This window comes from Aotus nancymaae, unplaced genomic scaffold (genome assembly GCF_030222135.1).
Source record: "Aotus nancymaae isolate 86718 unplaced genomic scaffold, 86718_ANA_hifiasm-v0.15.2.pri h1tg000028l, whole genome shotgun sequence".
NCBI classification, from domain to species: Eukaryota; Metazoa; Chordata; class Mammalia; order Primates; family Aotidae; genus Aotus; species Aotus nancymaae.
Genome location: NW_026988441.1, coordinates 39841234 through 39857067, shown reverse-complemented (window position 1 = coordinate 39857067; position 15834 = coordinate 39841234). Strand labels below are relative to the sequence as shown.

At 60.5% G+C, this 15834-nt stretch overlaps 1 protein-coding gene across 1 annotated transcript in view; it reads right to left on the bottom strand.

The window, feature by feature from the left end:
* SH3GL1 (SH3 domain containing GRB2 like 1, endophilin A2) overlaps positions 1-15834 on the bottom strand; it is a 49263-nt gene that overhangs the window by 10577 nt on the left and 22852 nt on the right. The window contains exons 2-9 of the mRNA XM_064382066.1: positions 4523-4591; positions 4124-4196; positions 3137-3277; positions 2023-2156; positions 1649-1807; positions 1335-1438; positions 608-732; positions 325-381 (exon numbers count right to left, since the gene is read on the bottom strand). Coding sequence (XP_064238136.1) covers positions 325-381; positions 608-732; positions 1335-1438; positions 1649-1807; positions 2023-2156; positions 3137-3277; positions 4124-4196; positions 4523-4591 — 862 coding nt within the window. The remainder of the gene's footprint in view (positions 1-324; positions 382-607; positions 733-1334; positions 1439-1648; positions 1808-2022; positions 2157-3136; positions 3278-4123; positions 4197-4522; positions 4592-15834) is intronic.

The window sequence follows — 15834 nt, the reverse complement described above, 5'->3', positions numbered from 1 at the left end:
AGGACGGGAGAGTCTTGGTAAGTGGTCACCACAGCTGCTCCTGGGAGGTACTAGGGACACCCAGTGCTGCTGGGGTGACAATGACCAGATACCCTCAGCCCTTGCAGCCACCACACAGCCTAGAGCTGGGCTGATGCCTTTGGCAGTCATAGCAGCGGGGACATGGCAGTCCCTCATTCACACAGTGAGGCTGAGACCCAGAGGGATAGCGTCTTGCAAGGTATGGGCCTGTGCCCGTGCCTGGCTCCTTGCTTGGGTTGGGCAGAGGACCAGGGTGGAAGGTAGAAGGCAGCACTGAGGCTGTGGCGGGCCTGGGACACTCACGCATGCTCCTGCTAGGGGTCCGGATGGGCTTGTCGGAAGATCGGAAAGACGACGAAGCTAAACGCAAGCAAAACGTAGGGGCTGTGGGCTCAGTATGGTTGGGCACAGTCTCTTCTGCAACAGGCCGGGGCCAGCCCTTGCCGTCCGCCTTGGTGGTCCAGATGGAGCAGGGCTGAGAGCTGCGCCCAGGGGCCTGGTGCACAGAGACCCGAGACAGGCCTAGCCCTCAGCCACCCCCACCCGCTGGCATCCACCTCCAGAAGATGGCTCCACGCCCCATTACCTGTGATCTTGGGGGCTGAGGCGCAGGGGAAGCCCCCGTTGGACTGCTCAGGCTCTCCGAGGTCAAAGGGCTCCCGCGGCTTGGGCTTATATTCCCGTTTGGGGCGAGAGGAAGCTTCCCGCATCCTGTGAAGGGAGAGGTAGCCCCACCCTTGTGTTTACACTGCTGTCTAATGACCTGGCCCGGGAGAGGGTGGCAGTGGGGTGGTGACACCCAGACTCTGGAACGTGACTCGACTGGGAAGTCTACCCAGAGGGCCTGCAGCCTGGACCCCACCTTGGGGGTGCCTCAGAGGCTGGCGAGCAGCTGCGTTCTGCTATAGCCTCTACCTGCAGTGACCCCAGTCACATCCTTCCTGCCTCCTCCCTATGTTCCCCACCACAGCTGGTGCCTGACACATGCCAAGGCCCTGAAGCAGGTTCGGAGACGGGAGCCTGGGTGTCCCTGAGGCAGCAGAAAGTACAGCCAGGGAGGGGACAGGCATGTGATCAGGAGTCTAAGGGCCTGCGTTGGGGTAGGGCTTGGTGTTTCAGAGTTCTCAGACCCCTGGCTCCTCTGATCTCAAAGCCCTCAGTCCTCTGAAGACCAGCCCCTCCCTGGACTTGATGCTGGCACACAGCGCCCAGGAAGAATCCAGGGCACTGTTCTGCCAGGCACTCACCGGAGCAAGGTGTGCTTCCCACACTCGCCGGCAGAGGGCGCGTGGCAGCACAGGGCCCTGGCTCACCTGCGCTTGAGCTTCTCGGCCAGCTCGTCCAGGATCTGCACGGCCTGCCGGTGGTAGTCCAGCTGCGCGTCCACCAGAGCCGAGAGCTGACTCACCTGCTCGATCTGTGGGGACAGCAGGGTTCAGGGGCTCCTGTCAGCACAACTGTCCTGTGCCCGCCCTGACTCTGAGGTAAAGCAGGGTGCAAGAGGGGCCTGGGGCCTGCACCCTCAATTGCCCCTGCTGCAGCAGCCAGGTTGCTGCCGCCTCCGTCCTTCAACTCCCTTGAGGCCGCCACCCCGGCCTCCCAAGGACATGGCGCCCCAGAAACTCACATCCGTCTCCAGGAGGTTGTGCATGCTGGTTTCTGCCACCTCCTTGGACTCCTCAAACTTCTCAAGTGCCTGGCGCAGCTCCTCATCGGGGATCTTGCCCTGCCGCTTCTTTTTGTAGTCAAAGTCTAGGCGGCGGCCCTCCAGCTTCTTCAGGTGGTGCTGGGGACAGTGGGGGACACAGGTCACACCAGCAGCAGCTGGAGGACTGCCCCATGCATGGCATGACCCGCCGTCCCTGCACCACGGGGACTCGCCTGCCTGAGCGAGACCCAGAGGGCAGTGCTGAAGCTGGAGTGAGGTGAGGGTGGCAGAACGGGGCCTGCCCCATCCAGCAGGGTGAAGGGACAGGCCTGGGGCTGGCACAGGGGCAGCACCTGGATCTCCTTCAGGTCTTTCTCGCACAGGTTCTGGAGGGGGTCGATGAAGTTCTGCTTGACTTCTATGTCCAGGGAGTCCTTCACCTCCGCCAGGCGCTTCATAGACTCGCCAGCGTCCAGCAATGCATCACCTGTGGAGAAGCAGTGGGGGAAGCCACCACAGTGGACCTGGGACTGTTGGACTGAGACTTTCCTTAGCTTTTGTTTTTGAGACAGGGTCTTGCTCAGTTGCCCTGGCTGGAACGCAGTGGTGCAGTACTACCTAACCGCAGCCTCCAACTGGGCTCAAGCCATGCTGGCACCTCAGCCTCCCGAGTAATTGGGACCACGGGTGTGCACCACCACATCCAGATCCTTCCCTACTACTAGTAATTTTTTTCTTCTTTTTTTTGAGACAGAGCTTCGCTCTTGTTGCCCGGGCTGGAGTGCAATGGTGCAATCTCAGCTCACCGCAACTTCCGCCTCCCGAGTTCAAGCGAGTCTCCTGCCTCAGCCTTCCAAGTAGCTGGGATTACAGGCATGTACCGCCACACCCAGCTAATTTTCGTATTTTTAGTAAAGACAGGGAGTCTCCATGTTAGTCAGGCTAGTCTTGGAACTCCCATCCTCAGGTGATCCATCTGCCTCTGCCTACGAAAGTGCTGGGATCACAGGTGTGAGCCACCACACCCAGCCCCATCCCAACTTCTAACGGCCCCCACACTCCAGGAACTCAGAGCAAAACAAAGGATCCTAAAATCTGAATCCACACAGGATGTTAAACCAGCCCCCCTCGTGCTCCTAAAAGGGCCCAGGTTTGCCCTCAACAGGCTGAAGGTGGTGGGAGGACAGACGCTGGGGGATCTAGGCCCTGGGGAATCAACTAGCTTGAGCTGGGAAAGATCTGGAGCCGGAGGAAGGAGCCCCGTTGGCTGCTGGCCAATGGCTGGCCAGTGCTGGATAGCTCTGTCTGTGCAGTCCCCTGCAACTGGAAAGCTGTGGGGGCCACCATGCATCCCCAGGGCTCAGCACAGGCAGGGACTGGGCCATGGATCGGACCTGGACCTGCCCTGCCTCGTGGGGGCGTGGCCTCCGGGGAGGGAGGGCGTGGCTTCCAGAGAGTAGTACTCACCAAAGTTGGACTCGCCAAGCTCCTTCCCATGGCGGATCATGCATTCGCCCAGGAGCCCCTCCGACTGCGGATAGCCGGGGTTCTTCACCTGGCCCCGGATTTTAGACACCGTGTTGAGCATGGTCAGCTTAGCCCGCGAGGCTGGAATAGTACAGCCCGGTGGGAGTGGGCTGTGAGGCCTGCATTCCTCTGCACCAGTGGGCTACAGCCCCCACATCCCCTGCCCCACCCTCAGTTCCTGTGCCTGTGGAGAGTCCAGGCCACACAAAGCACAGGGGAGGGTCCCTTCCCTGCTCCCACCAGCCTCGAAGGAGCTGGCAGCACATGGAGAGGTGACCAAGCTCCTTGGGCCAACACCTCCTCCTCCTAAGAGCTGCTCCTCCCAGAATGTGGCTATGACCAGCAATCCCTCATCTTGGGGGATGCCAGGAAGGAGTACGCACAGCGGTGATGGGTAGTGGGGAGTGGGGAGGCCAAGGCTCCCGGGGTGGGTGAGGAGCTATGTCCTTTACGCTGCCTGCTCAGGTCTGTTCCTGGCAGGGCTTGAGTGGACGGTGCTGGGTGTGGGTCCGCCCCATGTCCACTGCCTCCTATGGAGCCTGCATTTGGGGAAAGGCCTGCCTCACGGCCGGGGAGACCCAGCTCAACGTCCCAAGGGTGGAGCCCAGGCCAGGGCTCTGGGGAGGGGCAGTCAATACAAATAGGTCCCACAAGTGAGCTGGGGGAGAGGCTCCCTGCCGGGACTGCTGGCTGGAAGAGGTTTAAGGCTGGGACAGCCTTGAGGAACCGGCCGGCCTGAGTGAGGCAACAGAGGGGCTGAGCTGCTGGCTGAGGTGGAAAGGCAAGCACGGCCTCTGCACCTCTGGATCCAGCGGTGCCTGAAACCTGACATCCATGAGCCTGGTGGTTGTGTCAGCCCCTACGTTCCCTCTGAGGGCCTGGGCAGGCCCTGGCAGTGGCTGGAGAGGCAGCGGCTAGAGCACCCACCGGGGTTGGGCTGGAGGTACTCGATAGTCCTGGCCAGCACTTCGGTCACCGCCTTGCTGGTGACATCCACCTTCTGTGGAGAGACACGGCATATCAGACTCCACAGCCACTGGAGGCTCAAGGTACACAAGGCCCCTGCTGCCCCACCTCCTTCCCTAACAGCCCACACTAGGATCCCCCAATGCCCCTCCATGTCTTTAGCTCAGCCACGTCCCCACAGCTGCCTGCCCGTCAAGTCCAGCTGACGAGGCCCCCACACCACCCCAGCTCTCCATGCCTGCCGGGCCCCATCACTCCACAGACCCAGGCCCATCAGGGTTGGCCGTCTCCACTATGCCTGGCAGAGGTCAGGCCTGGTGAAGTGCCACCACCACACGGAGAACACGGTTTCTTCCTCACCTTCTCCATCTCTTTGAAGTCATCGTCCAGCTTTGTCCCCTCAGCCCCTCCGACCTTCTCACTGACTAGCTGGAGGACAGAAGAGGGGAAATGCTGTGAGCCCAGGGGAGGAGGAAGAGGACAGGAGGCCCTGGGCCACCTTCCAGTCACATCACATCCACAGGAGGTGGCAGAAAGCCAGGAAAACAGGACACATGCCTTGGGCACTGCCGCAGGCACCCTAGGGCCACTTGCTGACAAAGGGCAGGGTGGGCCTGCAGGGGAGTACAGGAGTAGCCCACCCTCGTCTGTGTCCCGACTGCCACTCACAGTGCTGCTCACACATCCACAGGGACACCACCACAGCAGGCCCCACCTCAGCCATAGTGGAGTCCAGAGCCTCAGCCTGGGAACACATGGCTCAGAAGACACTGCTTCCGAAAGCGCCTACACAAACATCCCCATAGATAGCAATGTGGGGATCTGCCCCCATCCTTGAATATTTTGGGTGTACTTAAAATCCTGGCCAGGTGCAGTGGCTCATGCCTGTAATCCCAGCACTTTGGGAGGTAGAGGTGGGAAGATTACGAGGTCAGGAGATTGAGACCATCCTGGCCAACATGGTGAAACCTCGTCTCTATTAAAAACACAAAAATTAGCTGGGTGTGGTGGCATGCACCTGTAGTCCCAGCTACTCGGGAGGCTGAGGCAGGAGAATCGCTTGAACCCGGGAGGTGGAAGCTGCACTCTAGCAGCCTGGTGACAGAGCGAGCCTCTGTCTCAAATAAGAAAAAATCCTGCCAGCTCAGCTGGGAGAGGCAGCAGGAAGTGACAGTTAAAAGCAGAGGTGCAGGCAGCCGGGCAGGGAAGCCGCCACTCTCCTGCACTCTGGTGCCCGCATCTCTGGGATGAGACAGCCCAGCCCTTGCCACGTGGACACTGAGGCTCACAAGGCAGTCGGCACAGGCCTGGCATGCCTCAGTCCTCATGGCTCTCAGCTACAGTAACAGCGATGACAATGACACGCACGTATGGCATCTCTTTCGTGTGGTGGGAGGCAGAAGCAAGCACTGAATTACCAAACCTCTGACAGCGCCTGGGATGTGAAAAACAGCCCTGAAATATCCCAAGGAACATGGTGGAACCCCTCAACCCCAGCACCACTGTCTGAGCACAGGCACTGCATTCTTCACCCCGGGCATCCTGTGTATGCGTGGAGCCAAGAGATGCCTCGCAGGGAGAGGAGGAACCTTGTGAGGCCCTTCCTAGCACACAGTGCTTCATGAAGAGCCGAGTGGCTGCCAGGCCCTGCCCCAAATGGAGGCTCCCAGAGGGAGGCCACCTGAGGTCACATGCTTGGCCCTGCCCTCTGGAGGCCAAGTGTCACAGGGTGTGCCATCTCTGAAGCCGTCGGCAAATTTAACGTCCCGGGTCTGGTCACTTGTGTGAAGACGCACACGTGGCCTAGGCAGCAGTGTGAGGTGTTGTGCACCGTGGGCTGGTGACTGTTGACATGGGGGCTGTGGGATGTGCCCTGTGCCCCTGGACCAGGCATCCATGGTGTTCCCCAGGTCTAGCTGGTGCTTGCCTGCCAACACTCCCCCATTCTTGTCCTGGTGGTGGCTCCAAGCTGTTGCAAGACGTGGCCAAGGGATGCCACCAGTGTCCCTGTGGTGCCACACTGCATTGGCTGTGTGGGGCTGGGGGGTGTCCAGCAGAGCAGTCAAGAGTTCAGGATGCAGCCCAGGAGGAAGTGACCCAAGAGCAGGAAGTTGCTTGAGCCTGAAGCTCTGCCCACATCAGGCACCTTTTACACCTTCTAGCCCATACCTGGAGGTCATAGCCCAGGGCACCATGAGTGCAACCGCCCCCAACCCCAAGCTTTGCAAACAGCAGCCTGCCCGGAGTACACTGCTGCTCTCATGTCCTGGTATCCTGCCCAGAAACACACCAGCCCCTTTCCCGTAGAATTCCCAGCCCTCCTCCAAGGCTCCGCTCTGGAAGCCCCCATGACACAGGACAGGCCTCACCCATGCATCAAGACCCTTTCTAATCCACCGGCCGGGAGGAAATGTCAGATCCCAGGGGCTTGACAGGGTCCTACCGCCGCCTGCCCTGCCCCATATGCCCTCTCACACTCAAGCTGCGCCCCCAGGCCTCAGCATTTGGTTTTGTAAGATGGAGATGGGGGCAGTGTGCGCTTTGTGGGGCTCTGCCTTCCTGTGCAGGATACACCGGGCATTCAGTGAGCACAGGACCCCACAGCTCTGACCCCTGTCCCTTTCCCGCCTGTGGGTTGGTGGCTCTCAACTCAGCTGCACCTTGGAAGCTTCTTAGAAATGCCCTCACCACAACCACAGCAGGAGGGCTGGGCTCTGGGCCCAGGAGGGGACCCTGGCACAGATGAGAGGCAGGAAGGAAGCAAGAAGTGGCTCTCGTGAGGCAGGAGAGTGGGGCTGCCCTCCATTTCGCTGAAGGCGTTAGGAGGAAGGAGCCTACCTCCCTAGGTGTTTTTGGGGCGTTGCACTCTATTTCTTGGGACAGTTTCAGTTCTTTTGATTGTGGCAAGAAAAGACATGCTCAGAGCCAGTGGCTGCCAGAGAGGGAAATGAGCGGCTGATGCGAGACGACCCTTCTGGGAAGCCAGCAGGAGAACTGAAGCCAGCGGGTCGAGAAACCGCACCTTCCGGGCCGATGCAACTCCGGCCCCAAGACCTGCCCAGGCGGGACCTGGTGTGTGGGCTGGCAGGAGCGGCTCCGTCGCAGCCCTTCCCCAACCCCCCACCTCACATAGGGCAGGAAGATGGGCCCTGCCAACGGGGACCATATCCTGCTTCTGATTCCAGCCCCAGCCCCACCTGCCCGTCTCACCTGGAAATCCAGGACCCTACCTTCCTAAGCCCCAGGAGCATTTCCTGAACCCCCAGAGCCCCCTGCCTCCTTGTACCCCTGACACCCAGGAGGCTGTGCCCCAACTACCCAGGTCTCTCTGCTTGGCTCCAGCCAAGTCCCTCGTGGTGATTGATGGTCTCCCATGGGGCAGGCACTGGGCAAGGGAAATGATCCTTTAAGGTCTCCTCTCTCCAAGGCTCACGAGCTAGAGGCTGGCACAGATGGACACAGGGATGAGAGGCCACGAGGGAAACACGGGAAAAACAAAGCACTGGGCCAGTGCAACGCCAGCCACAGGCACGGAAACCAAGCGTGGGCTCCTGCCCGCTGGGACCCTGCCCACTGCAGCCTCCTCACCAGCACTACCAAGGATGGGGGAACGGAGAGTCTGCAGCAGAGCCGGGCGCCACGGGGGGCTCACCAGAGAGCATCTCCTGGGTCAGGAGCGGGTGTTCCTAACCCTGGTGCCAGGCGAGAGCCACCCACTGTGGGACGGGCAGCCAGCCCCGATGCCTCCGCCTTAGAGACCCTGCCCTTGGGGAGGGAGGACTGAGGCTGTGGTCCCGGCATCCTGCCGAGGGAGACTCTGCAGGCTGATTCTGAGCCCCGACGAGTGCAGTGGACTCAGCAGTGGTAATGACAGCTCCGCACATCAGTCTCCCCATACCCGCAAGGCTTGCCTCGTGTTCCCACCCTGCCTGAGAGGAAACAGAGGAAAATAAGGGGACCACTCCGTAGCCAGGGTCCCAACAGGGCTCAAGTTTGAAACCATCCCCCACTGACCAAGTCTGCTTGGAGGTGGCAGGTGGGGGGGGTGCCCGCTGCCCACTCTCCCGCATGGCCCCACCTGGATGGGGTCAGAGCACCAGCTGCGGACCCCAAGTGACCAACCTCGGGCCCCACAAGGGCTGCCATCCTGAGAGCCAAAACAGCACCTCCTCTCCCCAGTCCTGGGACAAACATAGGCTGAGCCCAAGAGGGAACACTCTCCAAGACTGCCTTTGCCTCAGGTGCCGGCTGGCCTCCCACAGAGGCTGTGACATGTCCCCTCCTGGAGCAAAGGGACACGGGGCTTTGCTAACCCTGCCAGGTAAGGACCAGGGCTGAGAAGTCACTGTGGGAGAGGCGCCGGCTCTGTCAGGCCTGGCAGTGGCCTTGGGAAGGAACACACTGTTGCCTGCCGGACACTTCCCCAGGGTTTGGCAAGACTGGCTCGTGGTCTTTCGGGTTTTTGCCCAGAGGTGCCCAGCGGAGGCCTGCCCACTCCATGCTCACGCACCCTACCCGTACCCACCACGTGCATTTTCTGCCTGGGCCTGACTCCGTCACCTGTGAGCCAGGAACCTACAAAGTGAGCGAGCTGAACACGAAGATGGGGTTCCACCCCAGAGCACAGAACTCCTGTCTCCTGGGGAGAAGGGGGCTATTCCTTTGAAGCCTGGCATTCGTTAGAGTTTAGGCCTTTGGCTCTCTCTAGAGGGGAGCCAGGGATGTGACACACAGAAGAACAGAGAATGCCTGGTGGGAAACTGTGAAGAGCTGTGGACTGAGAGCCAGGGCAGGGCTGGGGCAGGCAGGAGAACCTCAGGTTTTACCCTGAGGGGTGTGGGCGGCTGCCCTGCACCCGGAAGGCACAGCTGTGGCGTCCACTTGGCAGGAGCAGAAGGAAAATTCCAAATCCAGCTGGCTGCTGCCGATGGACAGCCTTAGGATTTAAACATCTCAGCAGGGAAACCTGATCCGTACAGCACGGAACACACACGCCCGCCTCAGGCTCGGTGCCCCAGCAGACAATTTGTTCTGATGAATTAACAGGTTTTTTTTCTTCTTTTAAAGAAGAAAGCCAGTGTGGGGGAGGGCAGGGGAGGGCTGCTGCAGCCCAGCCTGCAGGGATGTACCACATTTGCCCGTGGAGGGGTCAGCCCCGGGGTCCTCAGTTCTCACCACAGTCATGCTGTGGCACTCCAGAACTTCCAGGTTCACAGCAGAGGTCACCTGTCCTCCCTCGGCTGGGGAGTGGATCTCTGGCTGGCATCCACCTGCCTATCGGAGTCGGTGGTGCTGTGGTGCTGCCCACCCTGTGCTACAGAGCCACCTCCTCGTCCCTCCCTGCATCCCTCCTCAGTGACATCTGTGAGAGCACAGACCACAGGGGCCTCCCCCAGTGCCAGGCACAGGGTGGAGAAATGGCAGGTGGGCACAGCTGGTCAACCACAGCAAATACCTGGGACAAGGCCTAGTCTTTTGTGTTTTTGTTTGTAAAGAGACAGGGTCTTAGTATGTTGCCCAGGCTGGTCTCAAACTCCTGGCCTCAAGCAATCCTCCTGCCCCAGCCTCCCGAAGTGCTAGGACTGCAGGTGTGACACAGTGTGCCTGGCCAAGGCCGAATCTTTACAGGACTCGGGGACAACAACCCCAGGACAGAGTATGCATTGGGGAGCTGGAGGCCACAGGAGGGGTCCAGGCCCAGTCACCCTACAGGACCAGGGACGGGGCAGGCAGGACACACGGAACAAGAGCCGCTGTTCACAGTCCCATGTGCCAGCCTTCATGCCAGGCACATGGAGGAGGAAGCTGAGGGGATGTGGAGGAGGCGCATGCTCAGCCCCTCCACAGTGGGCGCAGTTCCAACGCTGCAGCAGCGTTCCAGGTCCGGCTGGCTATGGAACAGGGTGAAGCAGGGTAGAGCTGCAGGAGCAGCACAGTCCTTAGCGGACCTGTGTGCAGAACAGCTGGAGTGTGGGGTCAGGGTGGAGACTCCGGGCAGGTGCACAAGGATCCCTGGGGCATGGGGAAAGCCCTGACACAGGACGAGGGCGGGGGCCAGGGCAAGGGATGTGAGGATATACTGTATCTGTGTCTGAGCCCCTTTCCAAATGCAGCGCCCCTGCCTGCTGGCCCAGCACCTGAGAGCCACTGCCCAAACACAGGGACACCTCCGCAGGGCCATCGCAGCCTCTTTCCCGTGGTCAGAAAGTTCAAGATACACACAGCCTGGAGGCAGCCTGCTGCCTGGCGGCACAGGAAACCACTGGCCTTCGTGGCTCCTTTTCCACCCGTGCTCCCAGTCTCCTGCCTCGGTGACACCTGCAGATGCTAGATGCTTTCTGGAAGGGCAGGGGATGTGCACTTCTGGGAAGGTGGCGTGCAGGTGACCAGTCACCGGGGGCTTCCTGTTCTGTCTGTCCTTGCTGGAAACCTTCAGTGGCCCCAGTGGCATGGGGACTCTCCAGACCTGAGGTCCTCATGCACTGACTATGAAAGCTCACCTAACAGGTTAGCTGGCTGCAGGCAGCTCTGAGCTTTCCCATGAGAGTAAACACCCGACATGGACGGGGTTGTAGTCTGGGGGCTCCAGGTCTGGGATGTGGATGGGGATGTGGCCTGGGGGCTCCAGGTCTGGGGCATGGACGGGGTTGTGGCCTGAAAACTGGGTCTGGGGTGTGGGCGGGTTTGTGGCCTGGGGACTCCGGGTCTGGGACTTGGACTGGGTGGTGGACAGGGGAGAGGGTGGCGCTCCAGGTCTGGGAGTCTGCAGGGCATCCCTAGATGAAAAGCAAGAGCCTTCATTCCTGAACATTCACAGGGAGGAGACCAGGAGGGGGAGGGAGAGGCGCAGTGGGAGGAGGCCACAGGAGCACCACAGGTGCCAGGCGACCCTCACAGCCCGGTGGTGAGGAATCAGATGCCAGAAACCCACTCCCCAACCCAAGGGAAGATGGAAGGAGGCTCTGCCCACCAGGGAGAGACCTCGCCCCCCAGGGTTCTTGTAAAACCTCGGGGCTGACTGGGCCACTGCCCGTTGTGTGTGATGCAGGGAAGGATCCCGACAGCCAGGCTCCCTTCAGTGTCCAAGAGTTCAGAAAGCCCTCATCTGTCACTGTCCTTCGAGCCTCCAACCTCTCAGCAGAGATATCCCCTCCTATCCATCGAGTCTGAATGGTTTTTAAAAAGCAGCCTTTGGGAACGGGGTTGCTGAAAACAATGAATCAGGACAAAGTTTCTGAAGTTGTTTTCCCATGGAAACCCCAAACCAGATGCCACCACCACGGCCAGACTGGGCACCGGGGACAGCCACAGACTCTCTGCGGCAGGCCAGGGGCTCCTTTGGGAACTAAGCTCTGGCAGCAAAAGGACAGTAGCTTTGGAAGCCCCAGGCGTCCTCTCAGCCAGAGGGGCAGTACCTTGGGCCTGGGTTGGCAGCCGAGATAATGGCTCTGGATTGGAACCAGAATGGGCTCTGCCTCAGGCCAGGCCGCAGAGGGCTCCCTGAGAGCCCGGGTTCCCCACAGCCCCAGGCTGTGGCGACAGGCCTGCCACAGACTTTCTGGCCAGAGGTGGGACTGGATGCCATGGTAGGGAAGGAGACCTGGGCCCTGGGGGCTGTGGTCAGGCCCGGCCATCGCAGTTTATAAATCGCCTTGGGGGGCGTTTCTGCCACCTGTGGTGCTGGCCATTCATGCCACCTCTCAGGCTGCCTGCACCCTGCTCTGCCTGGCTCCTGGCTCTCGGAGCTGAAGAAAGGACTCCCAAGTTGGCAGAGGGAGGTAAATGCTTTGCTGTGTGTGCAGCAGCGAGCCTATGCCATTTGAAGTCACAGCCACTGCTCTCCTGCCTGGTACATGACAATGAGGGGAGAAAAAACCTTAGGCAAGAGAAATCCTCCAGAAGTCACCTGGGGCCCCATCCAAGAGTCTGAGGCTGACACGTAGGGAACTGGAAGCAGAGGGAATCGGTCACCAGAAAGAAGTCACCCAGACGGAAGTGCCAATGGCCACGGGAGGGAATCGCTCAGCAGTGGCCACAACAGGGCTGTGGACGGGGTCGAGGACGCACCTCTGTCAGCATCCCCAAGACAGAAAGGGGCCAGCCAGCCCTGGTCTATGATGGTGAAGGCAGCCCCAGGGTCGGACAACCCTCTCCTGTGCTGACAGCGAAGTCACCAGCGAGGATCCAGCCCGCACTGCCGTTCTGATGAGGCCTCCGGCTCTGGCTGCTGACTTTAAACCCCAAGCAACCCTGAGCAGGGCCGAAGTCCCAGAAGGCCTCTACCCGCCTGAACCTGGCCCGTCTGCCCTAGCTGGGGCGATCAGCGTTTCTCCCCAGCCAGCCTCCTCCCTGGCCTCTCGGTCCTCATCTGCATTGAAAGGCCTTCCCGGGAATGCCATGGCCTGGCAGTCCAGCCTCTCCCCTGATCCCTGGGCCTCTCTACTTCTGCATTTCTTGAGGGGCTCTGGAGTGTGGGGGCTCAAGGTCTTTCCCCTCAGTCCAAGTCGCAGGCCAGTCCCTAGAGCATGTGGCCGCCTCTTGCTCTCTGCCATGGGCAGCCCCTGCCCCATACCAAGTTGCCCTCGGGACACCCCCACTGGCCTTCTCATTGCTTCTACACCCGGGCAGTGCCTGGCACTCAGGAGACACTCATGAATGTTACGCTCTTGGTCAGGGCCCCACACCTCAGCCCCTCCCTCGCCTCCCAGACGACAATGTTGAGCTGCGGTTCAGGACTCTGAGTTGAGGGCCGGGGAATCTGAGCACGAGGCTGTGAACGGGGAGTAAGGGGTTGGCGGACTTGGGTGGTCACCCAGGGCCTTTCCCTGCAGATCTAGCCCCGGCTTCGACAAGGCTGGGAAGGCGCCTGAGTCCTGGCTGAGGGAAGGGCCTCCTCCCTGAGATGACTCAGCAGTCCTTGGAAACTCATGCCTCAGATGCACACTGCCTGGCCCAGCTCCACATGGGTGTGGGGGAGGCTGCACTAGGGGGCCATATGGGGCCCAGGCTGGCCAGTGCTGCCCACTGGTGGGGGCTCCCTCACAGCCCATATGGCAGAAGTCACAGTCCACACGCCCTCCCGACACATGGTGGTGGAGCAGTGAGCTGGGTTCGGCCACCCAAGTTCTCCATCCCAGTTCCTCTCAGAGCAGCCCCGTCTCCTGTCTGGTAAAGGCAAGCGCTGGCCTGGGCTCAGCTTGAATGATCAGCAGCCCTAGGGCTGCCATCACCACTGCCAGTCTGCCCAGCACTGAACCCGACCCTCTCCCCTCAGGCACCCACAGGAACCACCTGCCCCTTAATGTGTGGGGGAAGAGGGGTGCCCTCTGCCATGGAAAGCTGACACCTACTGTCTGTGGAGCAAGGCTGACCCTGCAGAGCTCCAGGACAGGACAACCCCGAGAGGAGTGGACAGAGCCAGCAGGGCCCTCCAGCAACCCCCCAGCCCAGCTGCGGCCTCTGGGCAGATGTCTCCACTTGATAAACAGGACAGCTAAGGGCCTATGAGGGATGAGCCTGGACCAAGGCCAGACAGCAGGGGTGCCTACGGAGGTCAAGGGATCCCCACTGCTCAGCCCCACCGACCCTGGCTCTGCCTGGAATGCAGTTAGGGCAGGTGGAAGGGGAGAGGCAGAGCCCCAGGGCTGGGTGAGGAATCTGGGAGCAGGCGGGGTAGGAGCCGCCTTCCCAGGAGCTGGGAGGACAGGCCTGCCGACCAAGGGGCTCAGCCATGTGGGACACACGCTCCCACCCGTACCCTTGCACAGGGTTTCACCCAAGCACAGAAATGCCAGTGAGTGCTCAAGGCTCCTCTCCTAGGGACAAATCACACCCGGAGCTCCAGCCAGAGCGAACGCATCGACATGGAAGTCAGCCCCGCCGTGAGTCATGCATTGTAATTTCTCAGCTTGGGGACCAGGCAGGAGGGCTGTGTGACACACAACTGGTAAAATCAGTTTCCCATGAAAACTTATAAAAGGAAAAAAACCAATCCACAAACAAATGAGGTGATAAATCCCCTGAGGCTCTGCCTGGCAGGAAAACACCCGGCCAGCAGCCCCAAGCGCAGGCTGGTGTTCCTGAGGGGGGCAGCGTGGAGGATCCACGTCCGGCACGGGCACAGGAGCCATAAGGCAGTCTTAAAAATGAATCTTTCATCAACAGCGGGGCTGAGGCAATGCACAACCCTGCAGAAAGAGGCTGGAAACGGGGCCTGGAGAGAGCTACTCAGCCTCCAGGAAGCACGGTGACCACGGTGGGAGGCTGCAGGTGCACAGGTCTCGGTGAGGGGCCGTGAGTCCCCTCCACGCCCTGAAAGCTGAGGCGGCTGGCCCGAAAGCCCAGAGCCCTTCTCCAGGGTCTCTATGACCCTTCCGTTTCTAAAGGACTAATGAGAAGCCTCCTCCCACAGGGAGCCCTCCTAACTGGCCCTCCCTCTATGAGCGGCCTCTTCACCCTCTCCCATCACACCACTGTCGCCTCCTCTCTCAAGCCCCTGCCCCTTCACACAGCATCTTATATCCCCACCTGCCTGGGCCCACCCGCCCCCGCCTCAGAGCCTTTGCTCTCACTGTTCTTTCTCCCTCACTGCACCTCCCTGGTCTTCCCACACTGGGTCTTAGCCACCAGGCCTCTGTCCATCCAAATGTCCCCAGGGCTGCAAGGCCGCCCTGCCCCCACTTCCCTCTTCCTCACAGGGCCCCACATTCCTCCTGCTTGTTTGTGGCCCCCCCTGCTGTCCTGAGCTCAGGACATAGGAAGCACTTGCTGATACTTAGCGCCCTAGAATGAAGGACCCCCGGCAACTTCTTGACGGTCCTCACTACATCCCACCCCTTGATGGCCGCTGAGCTCTGGGGGCAACAACTTCCAGTAGTGACTCGGAAGGTGGCCAGATGACACTCCTCCCACCACCTTCCTTTTTGTGGCTCGTGGGCAGCTCACCTGGGCTGATGCTGATGGAGGAAGCCAGGCCCATTCCCAGCCTGGATCTGGCTCCCTCCCCAGAGAGCTGCAGGGTTGGGAAAACTTGCAAATTATAAAACGTGAGCTAGGCAGGCTGAGCCTGACTTGCATCCTGGGGACCCAGCTCCCACAGTTGGGCAGTTTCTTATCTAGGACGACGCCTGGGGACAGCGGCAGGTCTGAGGTCTGGGTTGACAGGACACAGGAGAGGCAGGCACGGGAGGCTAAACAGAAACCACCTAAATCCCTGCCTGGCTGCTGGCGGGGAGGAGGGCACTAAGGTTCTCTAGGAAGTGCGGCGGGCGGGCAAAGCTGTGAGTGGGCACTGAAGAATGTGCCTTCACCTGTCTCCACTGTCCACCTGGCACACCTGTGCAGGGATACCAGGCTCTGGGTGGCAGGTGATTCATGCTCATGGTGGCCCAGTCACCAAGACTGGTTTTCTGAGGTGTGGCTACCAAAAGCACCCGGGCAGGAAGTAATCCCGGGCGGCATGGGGAGCTGAGGTGGGGCGGTCAGTTCTGCACAGCCAGCCACATCTGTGCACTGGGGTCCTCTGCGAGTGTTAGATGCCAGCATCTGTCACCTAGCAATGGACACTCCTGCCCCAGTGCTGGGTCACATGCACTGGCTCTGGCGCAGGGGTCCCCCGACTGCTCAGAGGCACCACCTACTCCTTACACAGTGACACTGGTGGTGGAAACCCG